We start from the raw sequence: 27,326 nt of genomic DNA, 5'->3' as shown, positions 1-27,326 counted from the left end.
AAAGTTTCTGATTTGGGCGGGGGGGTGGGGTTCGGTGCCTGGGTGGCTCAGTCGGTTGAGCGTCCAACTTTGGCTCAGGTCATGATCTCCTGGTCAGTGAGTTCGAGCCCTGCATCCGGCTCTGTGCTGACAGCTCAGGGCCTGGAGCCTGCTTCACATTTTGTGTCTCCCTCTCCCTGCCCCTCCCCCACTCATGCTCGCTTGCGCTCTGTCAAAATAAAAACACTTTTTAAAAAAGTTTCTCATTTTTTCCCTCTTCATCAAGTGAATTTTTCTTACCCTTGTCTCATCATGCCTGGTCCTCTTTGCCATCTGTCTGACAAATAATTACTAATATGTAAATTCACATTGATTTAAACTTTGGGATTTGTAAAGGAAAACAAGAGTTTTAAGAGTCACTCAAACTTGGGGGAAGGAGTCTTAGGTCTGCCCCTGTCCAGTTTATTTTCTGAGTTTCAGTTTCCTTGTCAGCAAAATGGGGGTACTTACCTCCGAGGAATGTTTTGGAGGTAGGAGATAAAGTCTGATTTATTTGCTAACTCATTGTTATTTGGTCATTCCCTGCCTCTTCACGGCTTGGCACACCACACTATTAAATTCAAACACGAATTCCCGGTTGGAAGTGCCGTCTAGAAGGGGAGTAACCAGCCTTCCTCTTTGACCCTCCCAAGATGTCGACTCCATGCTCTACATTGAGCCGGATCTGCCACTTTCAAGATGGCGTCATGGAAGTGCGTCGCCGGGGACAAGCCCCGGAAATCTCGCGTTATGCGAGGTCGACGCGTAGGTTCTCGCGAGAGGGCACATCAGTCCGTGCCAGGCGTCGTGTGAACAGCTGCTGGTACCGAAGGTTGAGGTGGAACCGGAGCGGTGAGGGGTGGGTAGGACGCCGTGGTGGCAGGACCGGGGGTCGCCGGGGCATAGGGAGGCTTTAGAGACCGGATTCCGGGACACGGAAGGTGTAGCAGATAGCTTAAGGGGTAGCCTTTCGGGTTCACCCTTGCCAGAACCAGGCTGCCGGAAGTGCGCTGAGGGATTTTTTTTTTTCTCTCCGGGAACCGGCGGGGAAACCGAGGCAGGGGTGGGGCTGCTGTTTGGGGGACGCACTGAGGCCGTCTTTTCCTGCAAGAGCAGAAGATGTCGGACAGTGAGGACAGCAACTTCTCCGAGGAGGAGGACAGCGAGCGCAGCAGTGACGGCGAGGAGGCCGAGGTGTGTGGCTGGGACGTTGTGGGGAGGCATTGAGCCTGGGGACAGGACTGGGACAGAAAGGCTCCTGTTGGAGCTCGGAGGGTATCAGAACGAGCTCTGGCCTCTGGGAGCCTCCAGATTGTTGGTAGTGACAGAGAAGTAGGCAAGCCTAAGTCAAGCAGAAGGACAGGTGCGAGAGGCCAGGGATGCTCCAAATACAGTGAAATAACACGTGATGTGTTTAATTTTTAAAATGTTTATTCATCTTTAAGAGAGAGAGAGCGAGCATGAGCTAGGGAGGGGCAGAAAGAGGGAGACACACAATCTGAAGCAGGCTCTGGCTCCGGGCTGTCAGCACAGAGCCTGACGCGGGGCTCAAACTTATGAACCATCGGATCATGACATGCGCAGAAATCAGAGGCTTAACCGACTGAGCAAACCAGGAGCCCCACAGGTGATGTGTTTAAAGGACCTGGCATGTAGGAAGCACCCACTGTTAGCTTTTATTTTGGAGTATGCACGGTCATTTCAGAAATATATTTTTAGTGCCTACTGTGTACTAGGCACACTTTTTTGCCCTTGAGCTGCACTAGTAAAACATTTTGAAAGTCTTTGCCCCCGTGAACATAAACAAACGTGACTGATGTGTGTATCATTTAGTAAAGCAGAAAGTACTTTGGAGAAGAGCAGGGAAGGGGAATAGGGAGCCTTGGGTCAGTTTTAAATAGGGTGAGTCTGAGAGAGTGATATTTGAAAAAAAGATGTGTTGGAGGTGAGAAAGTGAGTCATGTGTGGAAGAAAAGTGTTCCAGTAAGGGGGGAACAGCAAGTGCCAAGTTGGGAGCATGTCTGCGTGTTCAAAAAGTAACAAGGAGTCAAGTTTGGCTGGATCAGAGTGAGCGCCACAAGAAAGTGACGGGAGCCAGATCATATAGGATCTTGAAGCCTCTGGTGAGGAATTTGTCCTGATTGAGTGCGACAGAGTCTTGAGGTTTTGAGCAAAGAAGGGATGTGATCTAATGCTTTAAAAGGATCACTGTTTCAGGAATCAAATAAACATTTCCTGGGACATAACTGACTTTAAATAGTCTCCTTTTAGCTATTTTCCTTGTCTATTTATTTCTAACTTATTTATTGAGCAAATGAATGTTTGAGCATCTATAACTTTGTTCCAGGTTCTTCCTAGGTGTTGGAGAGAATAGAACAAGGCAAATTTTTGCTTTCAGGGAGTTTACACTTAGTAGGCAACAGTTACAAACTAACAGAGATGACTGGATGATTATAGATGTCTCCTTTAACCTACAGAAACATAAATCAGTTTTTTAAAGGTAGTTGCCAACACTTGCAAGGGCGATTTCATGTAAAAATCATGATTTTTCTGCTTTTCTGGGAAAATTAGAGGAGCCAGCAAGCAGCTCTTTGCTCAAGAAGTGGCAGCCTGCTTTAAAATGGGGAATTTTCTCCAATTCCTGGGATATATCAGTTGCCATTTATCATGATGCCTGCCTTGTGGCAGAAGATTTAGGTAAAAGGAAGTTTTCCTTTACTTGTGTCCTAGGAAACATCAGGTAGATGGAGAGTGCCATGGGTTTCCTTTGAGCTGCCCCATTTATTTTTGTTCTCTGCTTGCCCTCGGTAGGCATTTGATTGTCAATCCTTGTGCCCTGTGGGGAGTCCTCAGCTTCCAGTGAAGAGTTGGAAGAGTCAGGAAGCCATGGTGGGGGTGAGGCAAATGGGAGGATGCTAGGAAGGGTTTTTCTTCGAGCAGCAGTACTGGGTTCTTGGTCTCCCTGACTCATGGCTTCAAGGCACTTTGCTTGTGGTTAAAGCCTGGTGGTAATGAGGCCAGGATCCCTGGGTCCTTTTCCTGGCTGGGACATCTGGTTTGCTCTGTGCAAATCTCACTTCCCAACACTACACCAGGCTCTTGACTCGCCTGCTCACTTGTCTCCCGTCACTAGATGAGGCAGGAGGACAGTGAGAGGCCAGCTAGAGATAGGACTGGATAGGCTTTTTGGATAGCCAAAGGTTAGCATGGTCCTTGAAGGACCAGGTCCTGTGGATAGAAGGTTGGGATGGCAGATGATGAGCCACTGTTGGGGGAGTCAGCGGTTTCCCCATTCTCAGCCACAGTAACCTGCACATTCATTCATTCATTCATTCAGCAAGTGTTCCTATCAGGCTGGGATCACAGGCTCCTTCATGGAGCTCTCTGTCCTGGAGGGGAGATAGTTTTATAAACCAGCGGTTATTTCAGGGGATGCTGAGGACAGACAGTGTAAGAGCACGTTCCAGCCCCAAGATAACACAAATAGTAATGGGAGCTCTTTTCCTCAGGGATCAGGGAGCCAGGTTTGGAAAGAAGGCTTTGCTGGGACTGAGCCAGGGGAATGAAGACAGGGTTCCTTGAAATCAGGCTACTCAGAGTAGTTTGAGTTGTTAAAAGGCGGGACATTGTGGATGAGTCAGGAGTATGTACTAAACAAATGTTTAAGTTGTCTTCTGTTCCCATCCCTGAACTGGGTAATGTTGGGGACCCAGCAATGCCTGAGATAGCCTGAGAGAGCTCACGGTGGTCGGGGCTGTGATGGAGGAAGCTCAGAGGATGTGCCTGACTTTGCTGGGGCAGGGGGTAGGCATGACTTCCTAGAAGGGGGAGTATTTTGATTGAAGTATGAGTGAGAGGCAAAAGAACGTTTTTGGGTTTTTTTGCAGAGGACCAGCACGGATGATACTAGCACTGAGAGAGCATGGAACGAGTGGTTCAGTGTGGCTGGGACCTAGCACTTGGGAGGGGGAGCCCGAAGAGGCAGGATAAGAAGGAGAGGCAGTAGCAGAGTGTGTGCTTCTTGTCTAAGCTGTTAAGCAGCTGGTTCTTTACCTGGGGGAGTGGGGAGCCCTGGCCCTGTTTTAAGCAGGGGACCAAATGATCAGTTTCATATTTTAGATCATAATTTTTGGATGTTTTTATTTATTTTTGAGAGGTGGGGAGGGGCAGAGAGAGAGGGAGACACAGAATCCGAAGCAGGCTCCAGGCTCTGAGCTGTCAGCACAGAGCCCGACACGGGGCTCAAACTTGTGAACCGTGCGATCATGACCTGAGCCGAAGTCAGACGCTTAACCAACTGAGCCACCCAGGCGCCCCTGTTTTGCTTTTATCTTTATGGTTACTTTTTATTTGTAGCAAGCTAATTTTAAAAATGTTTTTGTTTCTGAAATACTCCAAAGTTTGGAAAAGTTTCTTTGTTAAGTTAAATAAAAACATGAGTGAATTTAAAATACCAAATAAACAGGTTGAACTGATGTGAACTTGGCAAGAAGACGTGAAGTTAGTGCGGAAAAGATTGAAGTTTGGGGAATACTGTTTTGTCTGGGTCATTTCCTTTTGTGACTGGTTTGGAGGCCAAGAGACCAGAAAGGAGGCTGGGCAAGGGGCTAGGTTTTAGAGGGCAGTGATCTGGCCTAGGCTAGGGCTGTAGGGATGGGGGAGAAGGGACAGCTTGGAGGGACAATGTTCCAAAAGCAGAAATGTCAAGAGTTTGGTGCCCGATGAGAGCTAGAGGGAGCCAGCACAGGTCTAGGGGAAGACGTTGAGGTCAGTGTGGGACACGGTGGGCGTGAAGGGTTCAGAAGACATCTAAGGGAGGCATCTGTGGAGGCTGCTGACATATGGGGGGCCTCTAGTTCTGGAAGAAAGTGGGGAGCTGGAGACAGATGAGGTATCACCTGCAGAGACAGGAACTGGGACTGGAAGGTAAAGTGGCCCAGTGGGAGAGTGTATGCAGGGAGAAGCAGAGCGGGCCCCTGGCTGAACCCTGGGGACTGAAGCCAGCACTTGAGGGGTGAGAGAGGAAGAGGGGACTGCAGAGGGGCAGCCAGAGAAGTTGGAGAAAAGCCGGGAGAATGTGATGTGACAGATATCAAGGGAAGAGCATTTCTTTAGGGAGGGAGTAGGCAGTGGTGTGAAGTGTCTCGTACGTAACAACTGAAGATTGTCCTCGGAATTAGCAACAAGAGGCAGGCGATGACCTTGGGGAGCAGTGTAGACTGGAACCGGAGATCTAGGAATCATAGTCACAGAGAGGCCCACCAGCTGAGGGAGTGGATGAGGCGGCCTGGGGAGTTGTAGAGTGGAAAGAGACGAGGGCCAAGGACCGCCCTCATGGAGCTACAACATTTACGGGCCAGGTGGAGGCTAGCAAGGAGGTCTAGTGGAGCAGGGAGTGTGGGTCAGCTCCCAGGTATTGGTTGACTGGGTGGCAGTGCTATCACTGAGGTAGGATGGCTCCCAGAGAGGCTGGGGTGGAAGGGAGGGCATGCAGAGCAGAGGAGCTTATGACTAGCCAGCCAGAATTAAGGTCAGACCTGGGGTTGGGAGCTTGGTATCTGGATTTTGGGGTACAGAACCCTGGTGCCCCAACCTTTTGTAACCCTGCAGGTAGAAGAAGAGCGGCGGAGTGTAGCAGGCAGCGAGAAGGAGGAAGAGCCTGAGGAAGAAGAGGAGGAGGAAGAGGAGGAAGAATACGATGAAGAAGAGGAAGAGGAAGATGATGACAGGCCTCCCAAGAAACCCCGCCATGGCGGCTTCATTCTGGACGAGGCTGGTATGTCACAGGGCTGGCAGGTGCTGAGCGTTGGCCGGACTTGTACCTTCGGTTCTATTTCTTGAATGAGTTTTTCCAAAAAGTTTTTTTTTTTTTTTTTTGGTAAATGTCGACCACACACGGTAGGAGGATAGTGTATGGAACCTCCATGTCCCGTCACCTTGTGTCAACACTTAACACCTTAGTACCGATCGTTTTGCTTCTTCCTCTTCATTCCTACCCACTATTGGATGATGTGGCAAATCCCAAATACATGATTTTACCCCCAAATATTTCTTTGTATATTCCCCAAACATCAATCCTTTTAAAACAGTTACAGTAGTATTATCATCCTTTAAAAAACTGAAGTCTGTGCTTTTCGTGGGAAGCTGAGACGACCTCGATGTAGGCAGGACAGGGTGGTGGAGGCCTGTTGGCCTGGGTCCCTTGTGGCCTGGCTCTGCTCTCTTCTCCATGCGGCCCTGGGTGAGTTGCTGTTTGGTTTCTCAAAGAAAGTTTCCTCAGCAACGTATGGCACTTAAGTGCTCATGCTGTCATCATCCTCATCCTTGAAATACCCATTTGTTTCCCAATGGCTGCATAGTATTTTTTCCATAATCTGTTTTATGTAACCAATCTCTTGTTGGACATTGGAGTTCGCGTTTTTCATTATTACAAGTAGCACTGCTGGGAACACTCATACGTGTTTAGACTTATAGACACAAGGTATTGCCTAGACCAGGGGTTCTTAACCTTTTTTGTGCTGTGGCTTCTTTGGTGTCTGGTGAAGTCTGTGGGCCCCTTCTTAGAACTGTGTTCTGAAGTGCTTAAGGAAAAAATACATAGGATTCCAGAGAGAACAATTATACTGAAACACGGTACCTAAATACTCAAAGAACATGTGTGTTTCGTTAGGAATGCGCTGAAATAACAAGATTTAGTGGAGGGTCTGATAAGAATCTAATTTTGAAGTAGCAATGAGTGCAAATGATATTTTGAGATATCTTCAGCTGTATAACGTGCCATGAAAATATCAGAGTTCACTGCTAACATTGCCGTGATTTGCTTCCATCGTTCGTAATTGATGTAAATACTAAATTTCAGTTAGAGATTAGTGAAAATGAAGATGTAATATTTTTAAGTTTTTTTATTTTGAGGGAGAGAGAGAAAGAAGGATGAGTGGGGGAGGGGCAGAGAGAGGGGGACAGAGGATCCAAAGTGGGCTCTGAGCTATCAGCACAGAGCCTGACGTGGGGCTCAAACTCATGAACCGTGAGATCATGACCTGAGCCAAAGTTGGACGCTTAACCAACTGAGCCACCCAGGTGCCCCGAAGATGTGGTATTTTATCTGACATGGACCCTGAAGATTTTTTATGTGGCAAATCCGTATAGGTCATATTACTGGGCAAAGGGAATGTATATGATTTGAAAGCCTTTTGATGTCTGTGGCCGAATACTGGCCCCTGAAAAGATCATACCAGATACTCCCTCCAGCCATACTCAACAGTGCCTGTTCCCCACATGCATGTAAGGGAGAGCTACTTGGAATGCCATCCTCCCTTTCTTAGGACCCTCTTACCTGGGGGAAAACCAGGGAGCGGAGGGGCAGGAAATGCTCAGAACACTCCTGTTCTTGGAGAGCTTTGGCCCTTTTCCTAACAGCTGAGGGAAGCGAGTCCTTTCTTAGAGAAAAGATCTTAGGTAGCAGAAGTGCCCAGATCAAGAGAATGGATAACATGCCGTGTGACATGGACGTGGACTGCTGGGGACAGCCATGTGTTTTCTGGGGTGTCATTGGGCACTGCCTGTGGCAAGGCTATGTGGCAGGGCCCATTGATATTTAACATGCAGGGACCCTTTGATCCAGCAGTTCTTTTTTAGGAGTTCATCTGACAGTTAAACTCGAATAGGTGCATAAAGATATGAGGCCAAAGATAGTTGCTGCAGTCCTGTTTGCAGTTGCAAGTGGTCGGTGATCTAAATGTCCGTTGATGGTAATAGCCTGGTAAAATGAGTTATGAGGCAGATAGTCGGATAATAGTAAATGAAGCATGTGCTGCTATGAAAGAGTTCCAAGGTAGTATCATTGCTTAGAAAAAGCAGAAGGTACAGAACAGTGTGCTAAAAAGTTGCATTGGAAAAAAAAAAAAAATGGGGCAGGTAGTGGGGAGGTTATATGCATTTCTTCTTTAAGTACAGATTATTTCTAGACAAGAAACTGGTCATAGACTTGCCTTTGGTAAAGGGAACTGAGCTAGGGTTAGAAATGGGAGGGAGACTTACCTGTACCCATACATCCTCTGAACACTTTGCATTTTTCATCACGTACAGATACCACTTTTCAGTTTTTAGTGTAACATTGGCTACATACAAAAGAGGATATGTAATGTAGTGAAGAGATTAGGTGCATGGACCCCGAAGCCAGATTGTTTGTCAGGTACTAGCTGAGAGTCTGGGCCAGTGAAATCACCTCTCTGGGCCTCAGGGCCCTCACTGTAAAATCAGAACGGTGGTGTTACCTCCTTCAGGGTCACCAGGAGGATTAATGAGGAATCTGTGGCAAGAACTCACAACAGAGCAGGGCATACGGTACACTCGGTAAGCAATAGTGTTATAAACCGAAGGGAACAATAAACAAAACGAACAGATCACGAATTGTGTCTTTAATGGGGCTCTGGCTGTCTCGGTTGGTTGAGCGTCCGACTTCAGCTTAGTTCGTGATCTCGCTGTTCACGAGTTGGGGCCCCACATCTGGCTCTGTGCTGACAGCTCAGAGCCTGGAGCCTGCTTTGGATTCTGTGTTTCCTTCTCTCTCTGCCCCTCCCCTGCTCATGCTGTGTGTGTCTCTCTCAAAAATAAATGTTAAAAAAAATTTTTTTAAACTATATATTGGTTTTGATAGTTTGGAGGGAACTTTTCTGCTTGCTTAATTTGATCTGATCTTTTTTCTTTTGAGAGAGAGTGTGTGAATGTGTGCGAGTGAGTACGAGGGAAGGACAAAGAGAGGGAGAGAAAATCCCAGCATAGAGCCTGACACGGGGCTTGAACCCACGAACTGTGAGATCATGACCTAAGCCAAAATCAAGAGTTGGATGCTTAACCGACTGAGCCACCCAGCACCCCATCTGATTTTTTTTTTTTTTTCAAGTTTATTTTTTATTTTTACGCCCAGCATGGGGATTGAACTCAGGACTCCAAGATCAGGAGTTACGTGTTCTACTCACTGAGCCAGCCAGGCGCCCCTGATCTGATTTTTGAAATGGGCTCCTGGATGGGGTTAGGGGAGGGATGGCTTTTAGAGCCAGGTGGCAGCGAGGAGACTCGATCCTGTGGCTCGGAACAGCTCCAGGGCAGCAGGTGAGAGCCTCACCTGTCTAGCCCTGAGTCCTGATCTGCAGGGTGGATATTCGTAGTGCCTGTCCCCCCAGAGATGTTTCCTAGGAACCACTGTCGCGACGTCACCTTTGCTGCAGCTGCCTCCCTGACCACGTGGCTTTCTTGTTGCAGATGTGGACGATGAGTATGAGGATGAGGACCAGTGGGAGGACGGAGCAGAGGACATTTTAGAGAAAGGTGTGTGTGGGCCCCACCTCTGCAAGCCCACTTTGGGGTCTTGGGTCTTGAGAGCCCATCCCCAACCCCCATGCCCTGCACCACCCCAACTCCCACCCTCCTCACCTCGCTTCTTTCTGTCGTTGCCAGAGAGACCAGCTCTGTACCCTTTTCCTTTTAGGCCCATGAGTTGGGGGGTGGGGGTTGTGGGTGGTGGGGGTTGTGGGAAGAGGACTCTGGGGTCCCAGGGCCCCCGGGAATCCCTTATGGGGGTTGTAGTGTGGGTGGGCTCTGTCCCAAGATAACCCCCCACTTCCTGGGCCAGTGCCCCCACTTCCCTGTTATTTTCCGTTTTGTGCGCCTCATACATTTCGGCTTCTCCCCCAACCACCTGGTGCCTGGCCTTTACTTTTGATTTTCAACCTTCCTGTGTCCCTCCCTTCCCCTTCCCCCAACCCATTGGTTGATTTCGCTGCTATAATTTGGCTCATACTTTGTCTGCCCTCGCCCACCACCACCACCACCACCACCACCACCACCTCCTCTTCCTCCAAGTAGAAGAGATTGAAGGTAAGAATCTGAAAACTGTGATTTCCCGACCTTCCTCCCATATCCTGACATCTCCTTCCTGCCCACAGTACCCTCCTTCCACCCCTGACCCCTGTCTGGCCCTGGGGGCTCTGACTCACATAGGGTCCAGAGTTCAGGGGGTTCTGAGGCCAGGTATCCAGCCGTCGGCCTGGGGAAGTGTGTGTGTTTATGTATGCGTGTGAGCGTTGTGGCAGCAGGGATAAGTGGTGGGGGGTGGAGTTCAGGGCATACTTAACGGCTGTGAGATGGGGAACGGCTGGATGTCCCCACCTGTTGGACCCTGTCCCCAAGTCTTCTTCATGAGAAGCAAGATGCTGAGCAGGACAGAGTAGAGGGTGAGGGTTGGGGGTTCCTCAGTGAGGTGTCTCCTGCCCCAGGGCCCAGCTCCGGCCCTCTCAGCCCCCATCACTTCCTCCACGCCCTTGCCCTTCACCTCCCCTCACTTACCCCATCTGCTCATTTTTTCGCAGCCTCCAACATCGATAATGTCGTCCTGGATGAAGACCGTTCTGGGGCTCGCCGCCTACAAAACCTCTGGAGGTAAGCGGCGGGGGGTGGGGGTGGGTGAAAGGGTGAGACTGGCTTCCAGGGGGGGACTTGGGAGCAAGTCAGCCCACCCTCCTCTCCACAGCCTTTCATTCACGTTTACTTTCCCCTTCACACCCCAGGGACCAGCGAGAGGAAGAACTGGGCGAGTACTACATGAAGAAATATGCCAAGTCGTCTGTGGGAGAGACGTAAGGGCATGGGGTGGGGGCAGGTGGTCCCTTCTTGGGAAGGGTCAGGCTTCTGACAGAGCATCACCCCTCCTTCCCAATTGCTGTCCTCTCTCCAGGGTGTATGGAGGATCTGATGAGCTCTCTGATGACATCACTCAGCAGCAGCTGCTTCCGGGAGTCAAGTAAGGGGGTTGGGATGGACGGGCTGAGATGGGGGAATCTTGTATTGGGGTGATGGGCCTATGCAGACACAGAGTGGTGGATAGTGGGAACAGGTGGCATGTTGGCGCTTGCCCTCTTCTGCTTCTGGAAGGAGGGATGGAGGAGGAGAGGGTGTGGAGGGAGAGCAAGAAAGATGGGTGTGGGGATTCGGGTCTTTCGTGATGAGGCCATTTCCCTGAAGGGTTTCCTTTTCTTCTCCTATCTAGGGATCCAAATCTGTGGACTGTCAAATGTAAGGTGTGTGCTCCAGGATGCAGGGGAATGGGGGAAATGACCTTGTCAGGGAGAGCTCCCAGCTTTCTGTCCTGGGTCTCCTTGGCATAATCAGTCTCTTAGTCCTGTCTCTGCTTCTTCATCCCCCGGCCCCTGGCCCCTCCTCACTCCTCCGTCACTTAATTCACTGTCTCCTACCTTTGTCTTTCTTACCGTCCATTCCTCTTTCTCTGTATCTGTCCATCTTTCTTGTTCCTCTCTGTCTTCCATTTTATCTTTCTTGCCTGATTACTCTGCATTGCTGTTGTCTTCTGTCCCCTTATCTGTGTCCATCCTTCACCTTGTCATCTCCATCTGAAGTCTGTCTCTCTTCCAGATTGGGGAGGAACGGGCCACGGCCATTTCCTTGATGCGCAAGTTCATTGCCTACCAGTTCACAGACACGGTAAGTCAGATAGGCAGGCACCTGGGAAATGAGATAACAGAGCAAAAGCCCAGAGGGAGGGACAGTATAGGTTCAAGGGTACCAGGTGCTCCTTACGGTCAACAGCATTGTCCGTTACGTGAGCTGCTTTAGCTAGAAAACAACCACTCCCTGGATTGAAGCATTCTTCTGTGCCTGACAGAGGTATTGTCTTCGTTCTTTCTGCATTCCTAACAGGGTTCAGCAGCCCCCTGTAGCCCTCCAGAAGTCAGCCTTTAGCTTCCTTTTTTGTTTGTTTTAAACATCTTTTTTTTTTTTTGATAATGTTTATTGGGGGGGGGGGGGAGTGGGGGAGGGGCCCAGAGAGAGAAAGAGACATAGAATCTGAAGCAGGCTCCAGGCTCTGAGCTGTCAGCACAGAGCCTGAAGCAGGGCTTGAACTCACAGACCATGTGATCATGACCTGAGTGGAAGTTGGACGCTTAACCGACTGAGCCACCCAGGCACCCCAGCCTTTAGCTTCCTGAACCTTTTCTGCCTGAGTGAGTTTTGCCTGTTCACCAGCCCTGTTGGGCAGCTGTCCCCCTTTTACTGTTTGGGAGGAGTCCTGGGATAGGACAGTGTGGCTGAGTGTGTCAGGGGACAGGCCTGTCAGGGGGAGAATTCCTTCCTTCCTTCTTCCGTGCAGTTTTCACACATCTGCTGAACCCTTCCCGTGGTCAGGTCTCTGCACTGGGAGATGCTGAGGATACAGCAGTGACTATGCCAGGGCTGGTCCTGTCCCTTCAGGGCTCACTCACAACACACAAAGCATGAAGGTGCTGCTTTAAGTTCACAGATCTTTCTTGGGGCACCTGGGTAGGCTCAGTGGGTTAAGTGGCTGACTTCTGCTCAGGTCATGATCTCACATTTCGTGAGATTGAGCCCCACGTCAGGCTCTGTGCTGACAGCTCAGAGCCTGGAGCCTGCTTCCGATTCTGTGTCTCCTCTCTCTGATCCTCCTCCCCGTTTGTCTCTCTTAAAAATAAACATTAAGTTCACAGATATTTCTTTAGACAGCTGGAGTTTGAATCCTGTCCCTGCTGCTTCCTACCTCTGACCTTGTTCAGGCTGCTTCCCCTTTCTGGGTGCCTTGCTTGCTCCTCAGCATTGCTAGGATTAAGTAGCTTTGGACATGTCCAGCTTTCATCTGGGACTTGGCCTGCAGCTTGTGTTCAGTAAATATAGTTATTGTCAGAGGTATAATTGTCAGTTTTGGAACAAGGGCAAACCCAATGAAAGGTACGCTCAAAATTCACGAAACATGGGGCTACGGCTGACTCTGTGCTAGCCGGTAATGTTCTTACTTAATATAGTCCGTGTCAGGCTGAGTACATTGCTTGTACCTGCTGAAGCAGTGGGTGTATGTCAGTGGGCCCAAGTGGACAGTTGGATTTGCAAATCATTTCAAGTGTACTCAGACCTCAGTCATGTGTCCTGGGCAAAATTCTGGTGATCACTTGAGTTATGACTGATTATTATTTTTAATGACCAGAATAGTACATGTGTATTGTAGAAGCCCAAATCTCCCAAATGGGACTTCTCCTAAGTCCCATTTTTCAGAAGGAATTCTTGTTGGTTTATGTCTTTCCAGATCATCGTCTGCACGTTGAAAACTTTGCCCTGTTTTTAAAACAAAATGGCGTTATGCCGTACATGTGTTATTCTGCAGTGAGCTTTTTGCCAAGACCTTAATTATCTTTCCATGCCCAGTAAATACAAGATTGTTTCCATTTTTTGGTATCACAGGCAATGCTGAAACAAATGAGTAGTTTTTTTTTTTTTTAACTGAGCTATAACTCACATAACATAAAATTCAAGGTCATGGTGTATGATCCTTCTGATATGTTGCTGGATCCAGTTCTATTTAATTGGAGATACTGTACTTACATCTGTATTCATAAGCAATATTGAACTGTAGTTTCTTAAAGATGTCTGTTTTTAGTGTCAGGTTAATACTGGATCGACAGAATGAGATGGAAAATGTTACCTCCTCTTCTAAAAAGAGTTTGTGAAGGATCAGTGTTGTTAAAATGTTGGATAGTGAGGTGCCTGGGTGGTTCAGTCGGTTAAGCATCAACTCAGGTCTTGATTTCAGGGTTGTGAGTTCAAGCCCCATGTTGGGCTCCGTGCTGGGTGTAAGATGTTGGGTAGAATTCACCAGTGAGACTGTCTAGTCCTGACACTGTGTGTGTGGGGGGGGGGGGGGGGCGGGTATTTTTCCATTACTAATTCAATATCTTCTTGTAGGTCCATTCAGGTGTTGTATTTCTTTTTGAAAAGTCAGTTTTGGTAGTTTCTGTTTTTCTACGGGAAACGTTCATTTCTTTGAGGTGATCTTATCTGTCGGTGTGCACTTATTTGTAGTATTGTTTTGTAACCCTGTAAGATTGGTAGCAATGTCCTTTCTTTTTGAGTCTTTAGCAACTTGAGTCTTTTGTCTTTTGCTGGGTCAGTCTAGCTATAGGTTTGTCAAATTTGTTAATCTTTTCAAAGAACGAGCTTTTGTTTTGATGGACTTCTCTATTCTCCCTCTTTTACTTGTTTCCATTCTGATCTTTATTATTTCTTTCCTTCTGCTTGTTTTGTGTGTAGTTTTCTTTCCTTTTCTAGTTTCTTCTGTTGGGTTTTGCCTCGTGTACCTTGAGGTTCTGTTGTTACATTCATGTATGTCTGTAATTCTGACATCTTGAATGATTGACCCTTTTAGCATTCTAGGGTGCCCTTGTTTGTCTCCAGTGACAGGTTTTGTCTTAAAGCGCGTTCTGTTTGCTTTTAGTGTCATTGTTCCATTTCTCTTCACTCTTGTTGCTTTTTACACTTAGTGCGTGTTGGCTACCTGTCTGTGTCACTACATAGAGATTCATTCCTTTTTAAGCGGTACACTATATTTCACAGAACATTTGTGACACAACAAATCCCTTTTGGGGGCATTTACAAATTTGCGGTCTTGTTTTTTGCTGTAATCAATAACCCTGCAGTGGACATCCTTATCCCTGGGGTCGTTGCACACACTGTGGGATGAATTCCTAGAAGAGAGAGCACTGTAGTGGCGGCCATTGCCATTAGTAGCAGTCGCGTCTCACTGTTTCCCTCTGCTGGCGTGGCCCCACAGCCCCTGCAGATTAAGTCAGTGGTGGCACCAGAGCACGTGAAGGGCTACATCTACGTGGAGGCCTATAAGCAGACGCACGTGAAGCAGGCCATCGAGGGCGTGGGCAACCTGCGGCTTGGCTACTGGAACCAGCAGATGGTGCCCATCAAGGAAATGACAGATGTGCTCAAAGTCGTAAAGGAGGTGGCCAACCTGAAGCCGAAGTCCTGGGTCCGCCTCAAGAGGGGCATCTATAAGGACGACATCGCCCAGGTGCCGGGGGTGGGGATATGGCAGGGTGGCTGAGGGGCCAGGGCCTGTGTTCACGCCCCTGCTCCCCTGTTCTGTCCTCCTCCCTTTTCCTTTTGTCATTCCCAGCCCTTTCCTAGTGCAGAGGGCAGATTAGGTGATGCAGAGCCTAGATTTTGTTGGGAGCACACATCCAGGGGAATGGATGAGCATCTCCTGTGAGAGTTCAAAACACAGTAAAGATCTGAAGGCGGTGAGCGAGGGGGCTTTGTGGAAATCTTGGGGAAGAGTGTTGCAGCGGAAGGAACAGCATGTGAACAGGGCTGCCCCGGCTGAAGCAGAGTGTGTGAGGGTGAGAGTGGCCGGGAGTGGGCTCAGGGAGGGGACTGCACCTGTGGCCTGTCGTAAGGCTTTGGCTTCTTCCGGAGTGAGGTGGAGGGACACGGTGTGATGTGGATTTTAATAGGATTACTCTGGGAGCTTCATCGAGGATAGACTCCTCGTTCTCAAGCAGGGACAGTGTGGTCCCTTTTCTTGGTTCTGTCAACTGAGTGGGGAGTTGCTCTAGCATCTAGTGGATAGAGGCCGGGGATGCTGCTAGCACCCTACAGTGTAGGGGACAGCCCCCCACAACAAAGAAGGACCTGGCTGCCAAACCCCAGACTGGACCAGATGGGGCTACAGAGACCAGCGAGGGGACTGTGCCACCATAGTCCTGGGTTGCCCAGGGTTGTAGGAGAGAGGAGGGGGACGAGGTCAGAGGGGGGACGAGGGGTTTCGAAGGCAGAGCCCATGGGAGTTGCTAACACACCGGAGATGGGCGGAAGAGTAGGGAGGGAGTCCAGAACAATTGCCAGTTCGTGTGCCAGACCAGAAGGAATGATGGAGTGGGAGAAGGCTGGCAGGGAGCAGGTGTGGGGGGGTGACTAAGGTTAGTTGTGGTTGCACTAGGTTTGAGGGGCCTTTTAGACATCCGAGGAGAGATGGACAGTCTGCTTCGGGGTTGAGGGGAAACGGGACAGAGAGAACTTGGGGGATTGTCATCAGTGTGATTTCTTTCCCATCACCCCCTGTCCCTGCCACCTCCATGCCCTTCCTGTGTCAGGGCCCTCCTGACCACCCCCATCTCCTCAGGTGGATTATGTGGAGCCCAGCCAAAACACCATCTCCTTGAAGATGATCCCACGCATCGACTACGACCGCATCAAGGCCCGTATGAGCTTGGTACGAGGGGGCACGCCGCTACTCACGGGTGGGCGGATGCCTGATCCTTTGATCCTTGCGGGTAGCTGGGCCCTCCTCCTTCACCCTTCCCACCCGTGCCGCCTTTCCTCCACAGAAAGACTGGTTTGCCAAAAGGAAGAAGTTTAAGCGACCTCCACAGAGGCTGTTTGATGCTGAGAAGATCAGGTGCACGTCCTTGGGGACTGGCTGGGCTGGGTCCCCACAGCTGTGATGTAGAGTGCCTTCTGCAGGTTCCCCCCATAGGAGTGGGTCCCCCGACCCATCCATGGTCTACTTTATGAGTGGTTAGCCTGCCAGCAGTGCCTCAGCCAAGTTACTTAACATCCCTGGACCTCTGTTTCCTGTGCTGTAAAGAACAACACCTGCCTGCTGGGACTGTAGGGAGAATCAAATGACTTAATAAGCGTGTGGACCTAGAATAGCACTTGACTCCTAGTAAGTGTGATTAGTGGTATCACACGCTGAAATGGGAGTTCTCGACATGTCAGGCCTTACAAGGTCTCTTTCACTGATCTTCTGGTGCCTGGGCACCTGAGGTGGGAGTACAGAGCCCTTCCCATTAGGATGTGTCCCTCACCCTCCCCGCTGGAGGGAGCTCTGGAGCTCTGCCCAGTAACCCCAGCATTTCAGGGCTAGCCAGAGGGCTCCTGATGGGAAAGGCAGGAGAGGAGGGGGAGAAACAAGAGGTGCAGTGACCCTTTGCCACTGGTCCTGTTCTAGAACCCACTGTGAGCCGCCAGCCTGTTTTCAGTTCTGTTAAAGGGGGATCACAGAACTCCTTTTGAACTGCATCCCAGGACTTGGCTAATACTTCACATGCCTAGATTGGACCCACTCATCCCACTGTTGTCCACTTGACTGGACCTCCTTTTACTGAGTGCCCTGACCCGGCCTGTAGAGCTTGTTTGGGCCTCCACCAAACTCAGCACTTGAGTGAGAAGAGGATTGAGTGAGTGGCAGGGGGAGCTCTGCCTGCTCGCCTATGCTCCCTTTTTTGAGAGTGGGGTGGGCTTTCCCTCTTCTCTCTAGAAGCGTGGGCAGGGACAGAGTGTTCTCCTGCCCCACAGGCAGGGCCAGTAGAGTTAAGGCACAGGTTTGGGAGTCCCACCACCCCCCCCTTTGAGTCCTGACTCAGACCACTCTACCTGGGAGATGTGCTCATGCGAGCCTCACTCCCTCACTTCGCTAGGAAACATAGGTCATATTAGTGATGTCCTAGGCTTTGGGGAGGAGTTGTGGAGGTGTGTGGCCAGGGCAGGTGCAGACCAGGCCTCCGTGCATGTGAAGGTTTGGCGTGGTTCAATACTTTGTCCAGCTAATGTTCACCGCGTGCCTCTGGGGTGCGAGATGCTCGCTGCTCTAGGGGACATAGCAGTGAGTGAAAAACTGCTCTTTGGGAGTTGCCATTGGTCAGGGAGACGGATCAAACGGTGGCTCATTTTCAGAGGGTGATGTGGGCTGTGGCGAACAATAAAGCAGGGGAGAGAGCAGCAGAGTGCAGGGAGGAGCCTTTCAGCTTGGGATGGGTTGCTTGACCAGCAGGGCGCGGCGGAACGGGACGGGTCAGTCGTCTTGTGATCCTCTTCCCCCCTCGCCAGCAGAGGAGCCTGAGATTCACTGAGACTCTCTTCTTCATCCCCCTTCTAATCTTCTCTTTCCCCCAAAATCCCAGGTCCCTGGGCGGCGATGTTGCCTCTGATGGTGACTTCCTCATCTTCGAGGGGAACCGTTACAGCCGGAAGGGCTTTCTGTTCAAGAGCTTTGCCATGTCTGCTGTGGTGAGGGTCCTGGAGGGCCTCTTGCTTATGACGGTGGGGAGCAGGGAGGGCAAGCTTTCTCTCCCTCCTTCAGTCCAGGCCCCAGAGTGGTGGGTTATCTGGATCTTTGCTGGATTGCCTTCCAAGTCAGGAGTATCCCCAGGGCAGTCACTCTACCTCTCCAGCCCATTCAGCTGGGCTGTGACACTGACCTTTCTCCTCTCTCCTTGTCTCAGATCACGGAGGGTGTGAAGCCCACACTCTCTGAGCTGGAGAAGTTTGAGGACCAGCCAGAGGGCATTGACCTTGAGGTGGTGACTGAGAGCACAGGTATTTGGTCCCTGTCAGTAACTCAGCCCAAAGAAGAGGGGGTGGCTCTTGGCAGGCAGCTCCCAAGTCAGCCCTGCATCTGTCCCTGTAGGGAAGGAGCGGGAACACAACTTCCAGCCTGGGGACAATGTGGAGGTGTGTGAGGGCGAGCTCATCAACCTGCAGGGCAAGATCCTCAGCGTGGATGGCAACAAGATCACCATCATGCCCAAGCACGAGGACCTCAAGGTGGGTACCGTACTGCCCATACCTGTGGATAATCTAAGATGGCTGCCTGGTTTTCGTTTGCTTTAAGGGTGTGTACGTCTGTCTGAGGGTTTGTCCAGGCTACCATGATGTGTCTGGGGTGAGGCTGTCTCCAGCTAGGTCTGAGGAAGAGTGTCTAGTCTGGCATTCTACATCTTGGGGACAGGCTTTGTGTGTGTAGAGTAAAGGGGTATCCTGACTAATGCCTTGAGTCTGAGGTCAGCTGTCTCCAGGGCAGGTGGCCTAAAGGATCTGTGGTTGGGTGGTGTGAGCCTGGGTGGGTTTTGGCAGGAGTCTTTTCTGAGGACGTGAGTGGCTTCTGGAGATGGGGAAGCAGGTGGGTTGTGGTGGCTTCCCTTCCCGTGCTCAGTGTCCCCACACCCAATCCCCAGGACATGTTGGAGTTCCCGGCCCAGGAACTTCGGAAGTACTTTAAGATGGGGGACCACGTGAAGGTGATTGCTGGCCGATTTGAGGGTGACACAGGCCTCATTGTGCGAGTGGAGGAGAACTTTGTTATTCTGTTCTCTGACCTCACCATGCATGAGGTAGGTGGTGGGGGGGAGGGGGGGAGCATGCCAGAACAGAGACCCAGGCCGATGAGCCACCAGGACCCTGCTTCACCTTCTTTCCATTTCCCACAGCTGAAGGTGCTCCCCCGGGACCTGCAGCTCTGCTCAGAGACGGCATCGGGTGTGGATGTGGGGGGCCAGCATGAATGGGGGGAGCTGGTGCAGCTAGACCCCCAGACCGTGGGTGTCATCGTGCGGCTGGAGCGGGAGACCTTCCAGGTGTGTGTGTGGCGGGGCTTCCGTGTAGGGGTCTTTCTCTCCCTCGAGCTCCTCATCCTGGGAGGTGGCTAAGAACCCAGACTGCTCTGGGTGGCAGATCTGGCTCTGTGAGCCATGGTTGGCTGTGTGGTGTTGGACAAGTGACCTATTGTTTACCCTTTCTGTGCCTATTTTGTATCCTCTAAGATGGAGATAATGGTAGCATCTACTTTAATAATTGTGATTGAAGCCCTGAGATCAAATATGTAGACCCAGGTGCTTGCTCAGGGGCTGGGTGCGGCGGGTGCCCTCCTCGCCTTCACCCCTACCTGGTGATGGGAGAGTCAGAGCCTAATGCTTAGGACCCTGGACTCTGGAATTATATCTTGGCCCTGTTATTCCATGCCGTGTGACCCTGGGCTAGTGACTTGCCCTCTCTGGGCCTGAGATTCCCTTTGTGTAAAATGGGAATCATGACAGCATTCATCTCAGAGGGAAGTTTTGAGGCTTCAGTGAAATCTTGTGTGAAGAATTTAGCATGGAGCCTGGCACAGAGTGATGGGTAGACATCAGCTATTATGTTAATATCTACTCTACCCATTCCTCAGGTTCCTCAGTCAGGATGGAGTCTCCTCCTGAAGGGTGTTTTGGAATGATTGGGAACATTTTTGTTTGATCCAGTGCCTACAGGGTGGTGCCCTGAGACTGTGTGCCCCGGGGCCGGGGAATCTAGACTTCCTGCAGAACTTGGGACAACCTCCCACAAGGAAGGATCGTCCCACTTTAGGAAAGTCCTGCTCCACGTCACCCCTTTCTACTCTCACCCCTCAGCATCCCTCCCCTCCCTCCATAGGTACTGAACATGTATGGGAAGGTGGTGACTGTCAGGCACCAGGCTGTGACCCGGAAGAAGGACAACCGCTTTGCCGTGGCCCTGGACTCAGAACAGAATAACATCCACGTGAAAGACATCGTGAAGGTCATTGACGGCCCCCACTCAGTGAGTATAAGCTCCTGCCCATCGGCCACGCCTGAAATTGCCGGGGTGCGGCCTGGCCACAAGAGTGATCATCCTTTCCTCATCCAGGGCCGGGAGGGCGAAATTCGCCATCTCTTCCGCAGCTTCGCCTTCCTGCATTGCAAGAAACTGGTGGAGAATGGGGGCATGTTTGTCTGCAAGACCCGCCACCTCGTCCTGGCGGGGGGCTCGAAGGTGAGGTGGGTGTGGTGGCGCCCTGGCTCAGCTCCCCGGCCTTCCCCGGCCCTGGGAGCGACAACAGTGGGCTCGTGGAGGATTAGGATGGCGGATGTCAGTGTCGGGTCCTTGGCAGAGTTTATTGGGATTCAGAGCTTTTCACCAAATCATTCACCCACTTGGTTTTATTGTGCACCTGTTGGGTCTCTGACACTGGAGGTACGACAGCGAGCAAGATGCAAATTTCTGTCCTAGAGCTGCTAGAAGACAGACAGATAAACACAGCACAGTGTGAAGTGACACTATGAAAGAAGGCACTACGAAAAAAAAGTAAAACAGGACTGGGAAATAGAGAATAATGGGAGCTGCTGATTTAGATGCAGAAGGTTAAGGAAAGGTTTCCTTGAGGTGACACTTGAGCAGAGACCTGAATGAAGGAACGCAGAGCTCTGTGACTAGCTCAAGGGAACAGCAGACGCAGAGGTCCTAGGACTTGTAGGAAAGCTGTATAGAACCACGTATCAGAAGGGAAATCGGGCCCAGGATCTGGGTAGCTGGGACCAGGAGGTGATTTCCTTATGGTCCTGAAGGTGGGGGTGATGAATTCTCCCAGCTATGCAGGGTTATAAAGTCCTGGCCAGGAGAGGACCAGGCCTCTTGATTGACAGGCCCACAGTGGTGTTGGGGTGACAGTTTTCTCAAAGGGAAGTGGAGGCATTGTCACCAGAAGGAGAGAGGGATAGCTGCTAGGCCAGTTCAGGCAGGAACTGTTCCCAAATGGAGGCAGGCAGTGGCATGGGGGCCAGGAGCCGGTCCTCCAGGCCCTGCCTGCTGATTGACATCCTGTCCCTTTCCTAGCCCCGAGATGTGACCAACTTCACAGTGGGTGGCTTTGCCCCTATGAGTCCCCGGATCAGCAGCCCCATGCACCCCAGCGCTGGAGGTGAGGGGAAGTTGGGCGGGGATGTGTCTGGGGGATGGAGGAGGGAGGTTATTCAGCCCATACTTCCTGAGTGCCTGCTCGGCTGGCCTGGCCCTGATGGGGCTCCGAGCCCATGAAGACCAGGACCCTCCCCCGTCACTGCTCCCGGTGGCAGCCGGCAGTGGTCACAGCTGTGCCCGAGCTCTGGTGCAGGCCACCCAGAGGAAGCTTCTAAACCAGTGTGGGTGTGTGGGGGAGTCAAGCAGGTGAAGAAGGGGCTTGAGGTTGCTCTGTCTGTGGACGCAGCATGGGAGGGGAGGGCATGGCCCTGGGGACTGGTGATCTTCTCCTTTCTCCCCAGGTCAGCGTGGTGGCTTTGGCAGCCCTGGTGGCGGCAGCGGCGGCATGAGCAGGGGCCGAGGGCGGAGAGACAACGAACTCATAGGCCAGACCGTGCGCATCTCCCAAGGGCCCTACAAAGGTGAGCTTTGAGGCCATTTGGAGGCCTGGGGAGGGGCATGGTAGAGAACCCTACCCAGCCTGACCTCCTGCCTCCTCACCAGGCTACATCGGTGTGGTGAAGGATGCCACGGAGTCCACGGCCCGCGTGGAGCTGCACTCCACCTGCCAGACCATCTCTGTGGACCGTCAGCGGCTCACTACGGTGTACGGGCTGGGCCGGGGCAGGAGGGGGGTTGTTGGGTGGTGAGAGGGTCCTTCTCACCCATCTAGTTCTCTGCGTCCACAGGGGCTCACGGCGCCCAGGTGGCATGACCTCAACCTATGGGCGGACACCCATGTATGGCTCCCAGACGCCCATGTATGGCTCTGGCTCCCGCACACCCATGTATGGCTCTCAGACACCTCTCCAGGATGGTGAGTGTGCCCAGGGGACAGGGATGAGGGGCGATGTGGGGGAGCTGCAGATAGGACAGAGCTGACAGGACAGAGCTGACAGACAGACACACCTCTCCTACTCTCCCATTTCAGGCAGCCGTACCCCGCATTACGGTTCCCAGACACCTTTGCATGATGGCAGCCGCACTCCTGCTCAGAGTGGTGCTTGGGACCCCAACAACCCTAACACGCCATCACGGTGAGAACTGGGGTGGAGGACAGGGTTCCCTGAGTCTGCATGTATGGGTGGTTATGCTGGGTGTCTGCGGGATAGAGGGGTCTGTGTGGCCCTCCCTGAATTCTCTGCTCCTAGCCCCAGGCTGGTCACGTGCCAAGGGCAGGTGGGGCTGGGCTGGCGATAAAATGGTCTCTCCAGTCCCCACCATAGTAGTAGGCTGTGGTTAAGACTTGGGCTTGGAGAGGCGCTTGGGTGACTCAAGTCAGTTCGGCATCTGATAGTTGATTTCAGTTCAGGTCATGATCTCACAGTTGTGAAATTGAGCCCTGAGTCAGGCTCAGTGGGGAACCTGCTTGGGATTCTCTCTCTTTCCCTCCCTGCTCTCATGTGTGTTGGGGGGGGGGGGGGGGGGGGGGGCGAGGGTGGGGGAGTGGTGCACGCATGCACGCTCTCTCAAGATAAACTTTAAAGAAAAAGAGAGAAAGAAAAGACCTGGGCTCAGAGACAGATTTTTGTGATCTAGGTCATATGACAAGTGTGTGACCTTGGGCAGGCAGCCTCATCTCTGCCTCCCAGTCTCAACTGTGAAATGGAGGTCTCTGATGGGGCTGTTGTGAGGTGTTCAGTGTAGCTCGGGAAGCATTTGTTACGTTGTTGTGATTACCACAGAGTTGTTCTTAACAGACTTCTCTGTCCAACAGGGCTGAGGAAGAATACGAGTATGCTTTCGACGACGAGCCCACCCCGTCCCCACAGGCCTATGGGGGCACCCCCAATCCCCAGACACCTGGCTATCCCGATCCCTCATCCCCACAGGTCAACCCGCAGTACAACCCACAGACGCCAGGGACGCCAGCCATGTGAGTCCACTGTGGCCGGCCCTGATCAACCCTTGCCCAGACCTTCTCCACTGCCACTACCTTCTCCTCTTCTCCATCATCCCCAGCAAGTGCTCCTTTCTGTCTTTGACTCTGCAGGTACAACACAGACCAGTTCTCCCCCTATGCCGCCCCCTCCCCGCAAGGCTCCTACCAGCCCAGCCCCAGCCCCCAAAGCTACCACCAGGTGGCGCCAAGCCCAGCGGGCTACCAGAACACCCACTCTCCAGCCAGCTACCACCCCACACCCTCCCCCATGGCCTATCAGGTATTGGTGAGCTTGCATGCCCTTAAGGGCGGTGGGCTAGAATGGGCCTTGGGTCTATAGGGACAGCCAAGCTTGATGACATGTTTCCAACAACACTCTCTTTCACTTACAGGCCAGCCCCAGCCCGAGTCCTGTTGGCTACAGTCCGATGACACCTGGAGCCCCCTCCCCTGGTGGCTATAACCCGCACACACCAGGCTCAGGAATTGAGCAGAACTCTAGCGACTGGGTAACCACTGACATCCAGGTGAAGGTGCGGGACACCTACCTGGATACACAGGTGGTGGGGCAGACGGGAGTCATCCGCAGCGTCACGGTAAGTGGAGCCCAGGCTGGTGGGTGGGCAGGCATCCTCTCCTTTGGGGTCCCCAGTCTCTCTGTTGTTACTGGTTTTTTTCTTTTTAACCGTCTAACCACATTTTCCAGTGCCTGTTTGTCCCCAGAAAAGCAGGTACAGAAGGTGTGGCCTGTAGGCTCCACAAGGCGGGGGTTTCTGCCTGTCCTGTGCATGGCTGGGGCCCCTGGCCTGGAGCAGTGACTGGTACCCAGGAGCTGGTTACATTTTAATATACTCCTCTGAGATCAGTTCAGTGACATGGACTGAGCGCTCCTCTGTGCCAAGCTTCGGCTTAGTGCCGGGCACCACTACCCTTAGTGCTCCCCCTGTTCCAGCATTACCAGCCTCTCTGTTCTTCACGGTCACCAAGTTCCCTCCAGCCTCTGGACCTTTGCTCATCGCTTTCCTTTTTCTAGGATTCTCTTCCTTCCATCCTTTGTCTAGTAAACTGCTATTCATCCTACAGGGAAACACCTAAGCTGTCTCAGATCTGTCTCTTGTAAGCCCATGTAACTTTTTTTCATGTTACCTACCTGGTGTCTAAAAGCTTAAAGTTTATTCTGGTGTGATCCTTTGATTACTAAGCCTGTATTTCCTTCCTAAGTAGCCCTAGTCCCTAGATGAGGGACCAGCACCTTGTTGGCCTTGTAGTAAACATTACTTGAAAATACCAGAGACCAAAACAGCTCCCGGCCCTGCCTTCACAGATCTCGCATTCTAGTGAGGGAGGCAGACATGTCCCCAGACAGGAACAGCCTGAGTGGCCAGAGCTGGGGTACAGGAAGTCCCAAGGGCAAGAGGAGCTCTGGGAACCTAGAGGAGGCATCTTACTCAACTTTGGAGGAGGGTTCAGGGGGGTGCTTCCTGGAGAAGGAGGTATCTGCACCAAGTTCTGAAGAATGAATAGGAGTAAGCCAAGAGAAATGGTTGGGGAAAGGGTTAAGTGTGTTCCAGAAAGAGGGGACTTGCAAAGGCCTGGGGGTGAGGAAAAGGCTGGCACATCTGGGGAGATGAAGTATGTTCATTGTGGCTGGAACACAAAGAGCCAGGGGGGAGGGTGAGTGACAAGGCAAGAGAAGTGGCTGGGCCAGGTCACATGGCCGCCTGGGGAACTTGGACTATGTCCTAAGGAATCTGAGCAGGCAGGGTGGTGGTGGCATCAGGTCTGTGGTTTGGGATTAATTCACTATGTTGCTCTAGCAGGGATGGATTAAGGTGGGGAGACTGGGGGCTGGGAGCCTAGGGGAGGTCAGGCTTCACTATAAGGCTGTAGGGAAGAGAGGAGAGAGGGGGAGGTGGCAGAGACTCTCGGGAGGCCAGTGAACACACCTCAGAGCTGGAGATTTTCAGTGAAAGAGCTGGCCAACCTGAGGTCAGAGCTCTGGCCGGGGCCTGGGGGCTGTGGGGCCATCCCTCAGATCTGGGCGGGCCTAGGAGGAGGAGCAAGTGTGAGAAAGATGATGAGGCCCACTTGGGACATGAAGGGTCAAGTGTCTGAGCAGCGGTCTCTCTTTTGGCCTAAGTTGGCTTCATTCTAATGTTTCCCATGCTGATCTGATCACCCTGCCCCCACATACCACAGGCCCAGGAACTAGGCCCAGCTTTTGGCCTTTCCTGCCCCTGTGTCACCTTGGGAAGGTGATTTTTTAGAATGAGCCCTGAGCCTATGGTCCTTGAGTGCGGGCATCAGTCCTATATTGGAAACAGGCCAGGCTGACCAGGCTGTCCCTACCCACAGGGCGGCATGTGCTCTGTGTACCTGAAGGACAGTGAGAAGGTTGTCAGCATCTCCAGTGAGCACCTGGAGCCCATCACCCCCACCAAGAACAACAAGGTAAGGGGGGCCAAGGGGACGTGGGAGCCTTGGGCTGCTGACACAGACCCTGACCCTGTGCCCCCCCATCCCAGGTGAAGGTGATCCTGGGTGAGGATCGGGAAGCCACAGGCGTCCTGTTGAGCATCGATGGTGAGGATGGCATTGTCCGCATGGATCTTGATGAGCAGCTCAAGATCCTCAACCTCCGCTTCCTGGGGAAGCTCCTGGAGGCCTAAGGAACGCAGGGCGGGTGGACTTTGGCAGATATCTGGCAGATGGAGAGTGTCCTCTTTCCTTCTCTGGCCCTTGGCTCTGACAGGTCTGGGCCAGGTTTGGGGCCTGGAGCAGGGCTAATCTGATTGTTCAGGATTTCCTTTATTTTCCTTTCTGGGTTCCTATTTCCCTCCCTGATGTTCATGGGAATCAGAGTAGAGTCTGGGGAGGGTCCCCACCTTCTTGTACCCTCTCTTCCCCAGCTTGCTTTTGTGTTACGGTCTTTCAATAAAAAGCTGTTTGGTCAAAAGTGTGTGTGTCTGTGTTTTCTAAGCTGGGGTCATTTGCAGACCCCACCTACTTCCTGGGCAAATAACTGGATGATACCTAAGCCTCCAATCCCCCATCTGGAAAATGATGCTGTCTATTCCAGACGGAGGGTTCTCGGGATGAATGTATGAGAAGACACAAGATTATTAGAACAGAGCCTGCCACGTGATTAGTCACGTTGTACTGTTGCTCGAGTTATGTGAAGTGAAAATCTGTAAACCGCCTGGAAAACCTAAATTCCTCCTGTGGTGCGGGATATAGCTGTTGATGGTCCTTTCTCTTGAGCCCACAGAGCAATGACCCCAGAATTGCTGTGGCTTGTCTGGTGGCTTGGGGGTGGAGAGGGGGAGAGAGAAGGGGGCTTGTATCACTTGATACGTCTTTTTTGTAATAAATGTGTTATGAAATGTATTCTAAAATGTTACCCATGTTCAAAAAGGTCTTAGGACACCCTGAACGCCCATGTCCCCAGCACCCAGCTTCAGGAACAGTATGTACCAGATAGGCCCCACTTTAAGCAGCAGCCCCAGACCATTCCCCTCCAAAGGTGACCATAATCCTGGATTCCGAGTCTTTTTGCCTTTGTACTTTTACTACCTTAGTATTTATCCCTAAACGTTAGAAGGTCGTTCTCCACATTTTGAAAGCTTACATAGACTTTTTCCCCTCGTTTTAAAGAGATTTTTAAAAATTTTATTTTTGAGAAAGCACTAGGGAGGGAGGAAGAAAGCGAGGGAAAGGACAGAATGGGGGACAGAGGATACGAAGCAGGCTCTGGGCTGACCACGGTGAGCCTGAGGTAGGGCTTGAACCCTGAGATTCTGACCTGAGCTGAAGTCGGACGTTCAACTGACTGGGCCACCCAGACGCCCTATGGACTCTTTTACTTCACCCGTAGCCCCTTATTCATTGATTTCTGTCCCAATAAGCCTGACCCCAGAGAGCCGGCCGCCATTCCTTTGGCTGAGCCCTCGGTGAAATGGCTGGCGTTCCAGGCGCTTCCTTAGAAGGTCACCAGAGGAGGAACAAGAAAGGACTCTGAGGACGGGAGAGAAGGCAGATTCGG

General features: G+C 51.7%; 1 protein-coding gene across 3 annotated transcripts; it reads left to right on the top strand.

Annotated features, from left to right (window-relative positions):
- Positions 1 to 790: 790 nt before the first annotated feature.
- SUPT5H (SPT5 homolog, DSIF elongation factor subunit) lies at positions 791 to 26,240 on the top strand. Of its 3 annotated transcripts, none has more exons than XM_042918560.1 (30): positions 791 to 877; positions 1,135 to 1,212; positions 5,629 to 5,794; positions 9,283 to 9,348; positions 9,886 to 9,897; positions 10,389 to 10,458; positions 10,587 to 10,655; positions 10,754 to 10,819; positions 11,066 to 11,096; positions 11,449 to 11,517; positions 14,651 to 14,902; positions 16,013 to 16,102; positions 16,218 to 16,288; positions 17,796 to 17,901; positions 18,117 to 18,210; positions 18,302 to 18,438; positions 18,849 to 19,004; positions 19,101 to 19,247; positions 20,080 to 20,226; positions 20,314 to 20,439; positions 21,280 to 21,364; positions 21,705 to 21,824; positions 21,907 to 22,009; positions 22,092 to 22,219; positions 22,334 to 22,439; positions 23,120 to 23,278; positions 23,396 to 23,564; positions 23,677 to 23,880; positions 25,640 to 25,735; positions 25,810 to 26,240. In XM_042918560.1, exons 2-30 carry the CDS (start codon positions 1,138 to 1,140, stop codon positions 25,951 to 25,953), a joined length of 3,264 nt encoding a protein of 1,087 aa, XP_042774494.1. In that variant the 5' UTR covers positions 791 to 877; positions 1,135 to 1,137; the 3' UTR covers positions 25,954 to 26,240. The 3 variants fall into 3 exon arrangements, with proteins under 3 accessions (XP_042774494.1, XP_042774495.1, XP_042774496.1); XM_042918561.1 differs by having other exon boundaries at positions 806 to 870; XM_042918562.1 differs by lacking the exon at positions 9,886 to 9,897 and having other exon boundaries at positions 842 to 877.
- Positions 26,241 to 27,326: the final 1,086 nt, after the last annotated feature.

This window comes from Panthera leo, chromosome E2 (genome assembly GCF_018350215.1).
Source record: "Panthera leo isolate Ple1 chromosome E2, P.leo_Ple1_pat1.1, whole genome shotgun sequence".
Taxonomy (NCBI): Eukaryota; Metazoa; Chordata; class Mammalia; order Carnivora; family Felidae; genus Panthera; species Panthera leo.
This window is presented reverse-complemented; position numbering and strand designations above follow the sequence as displayed.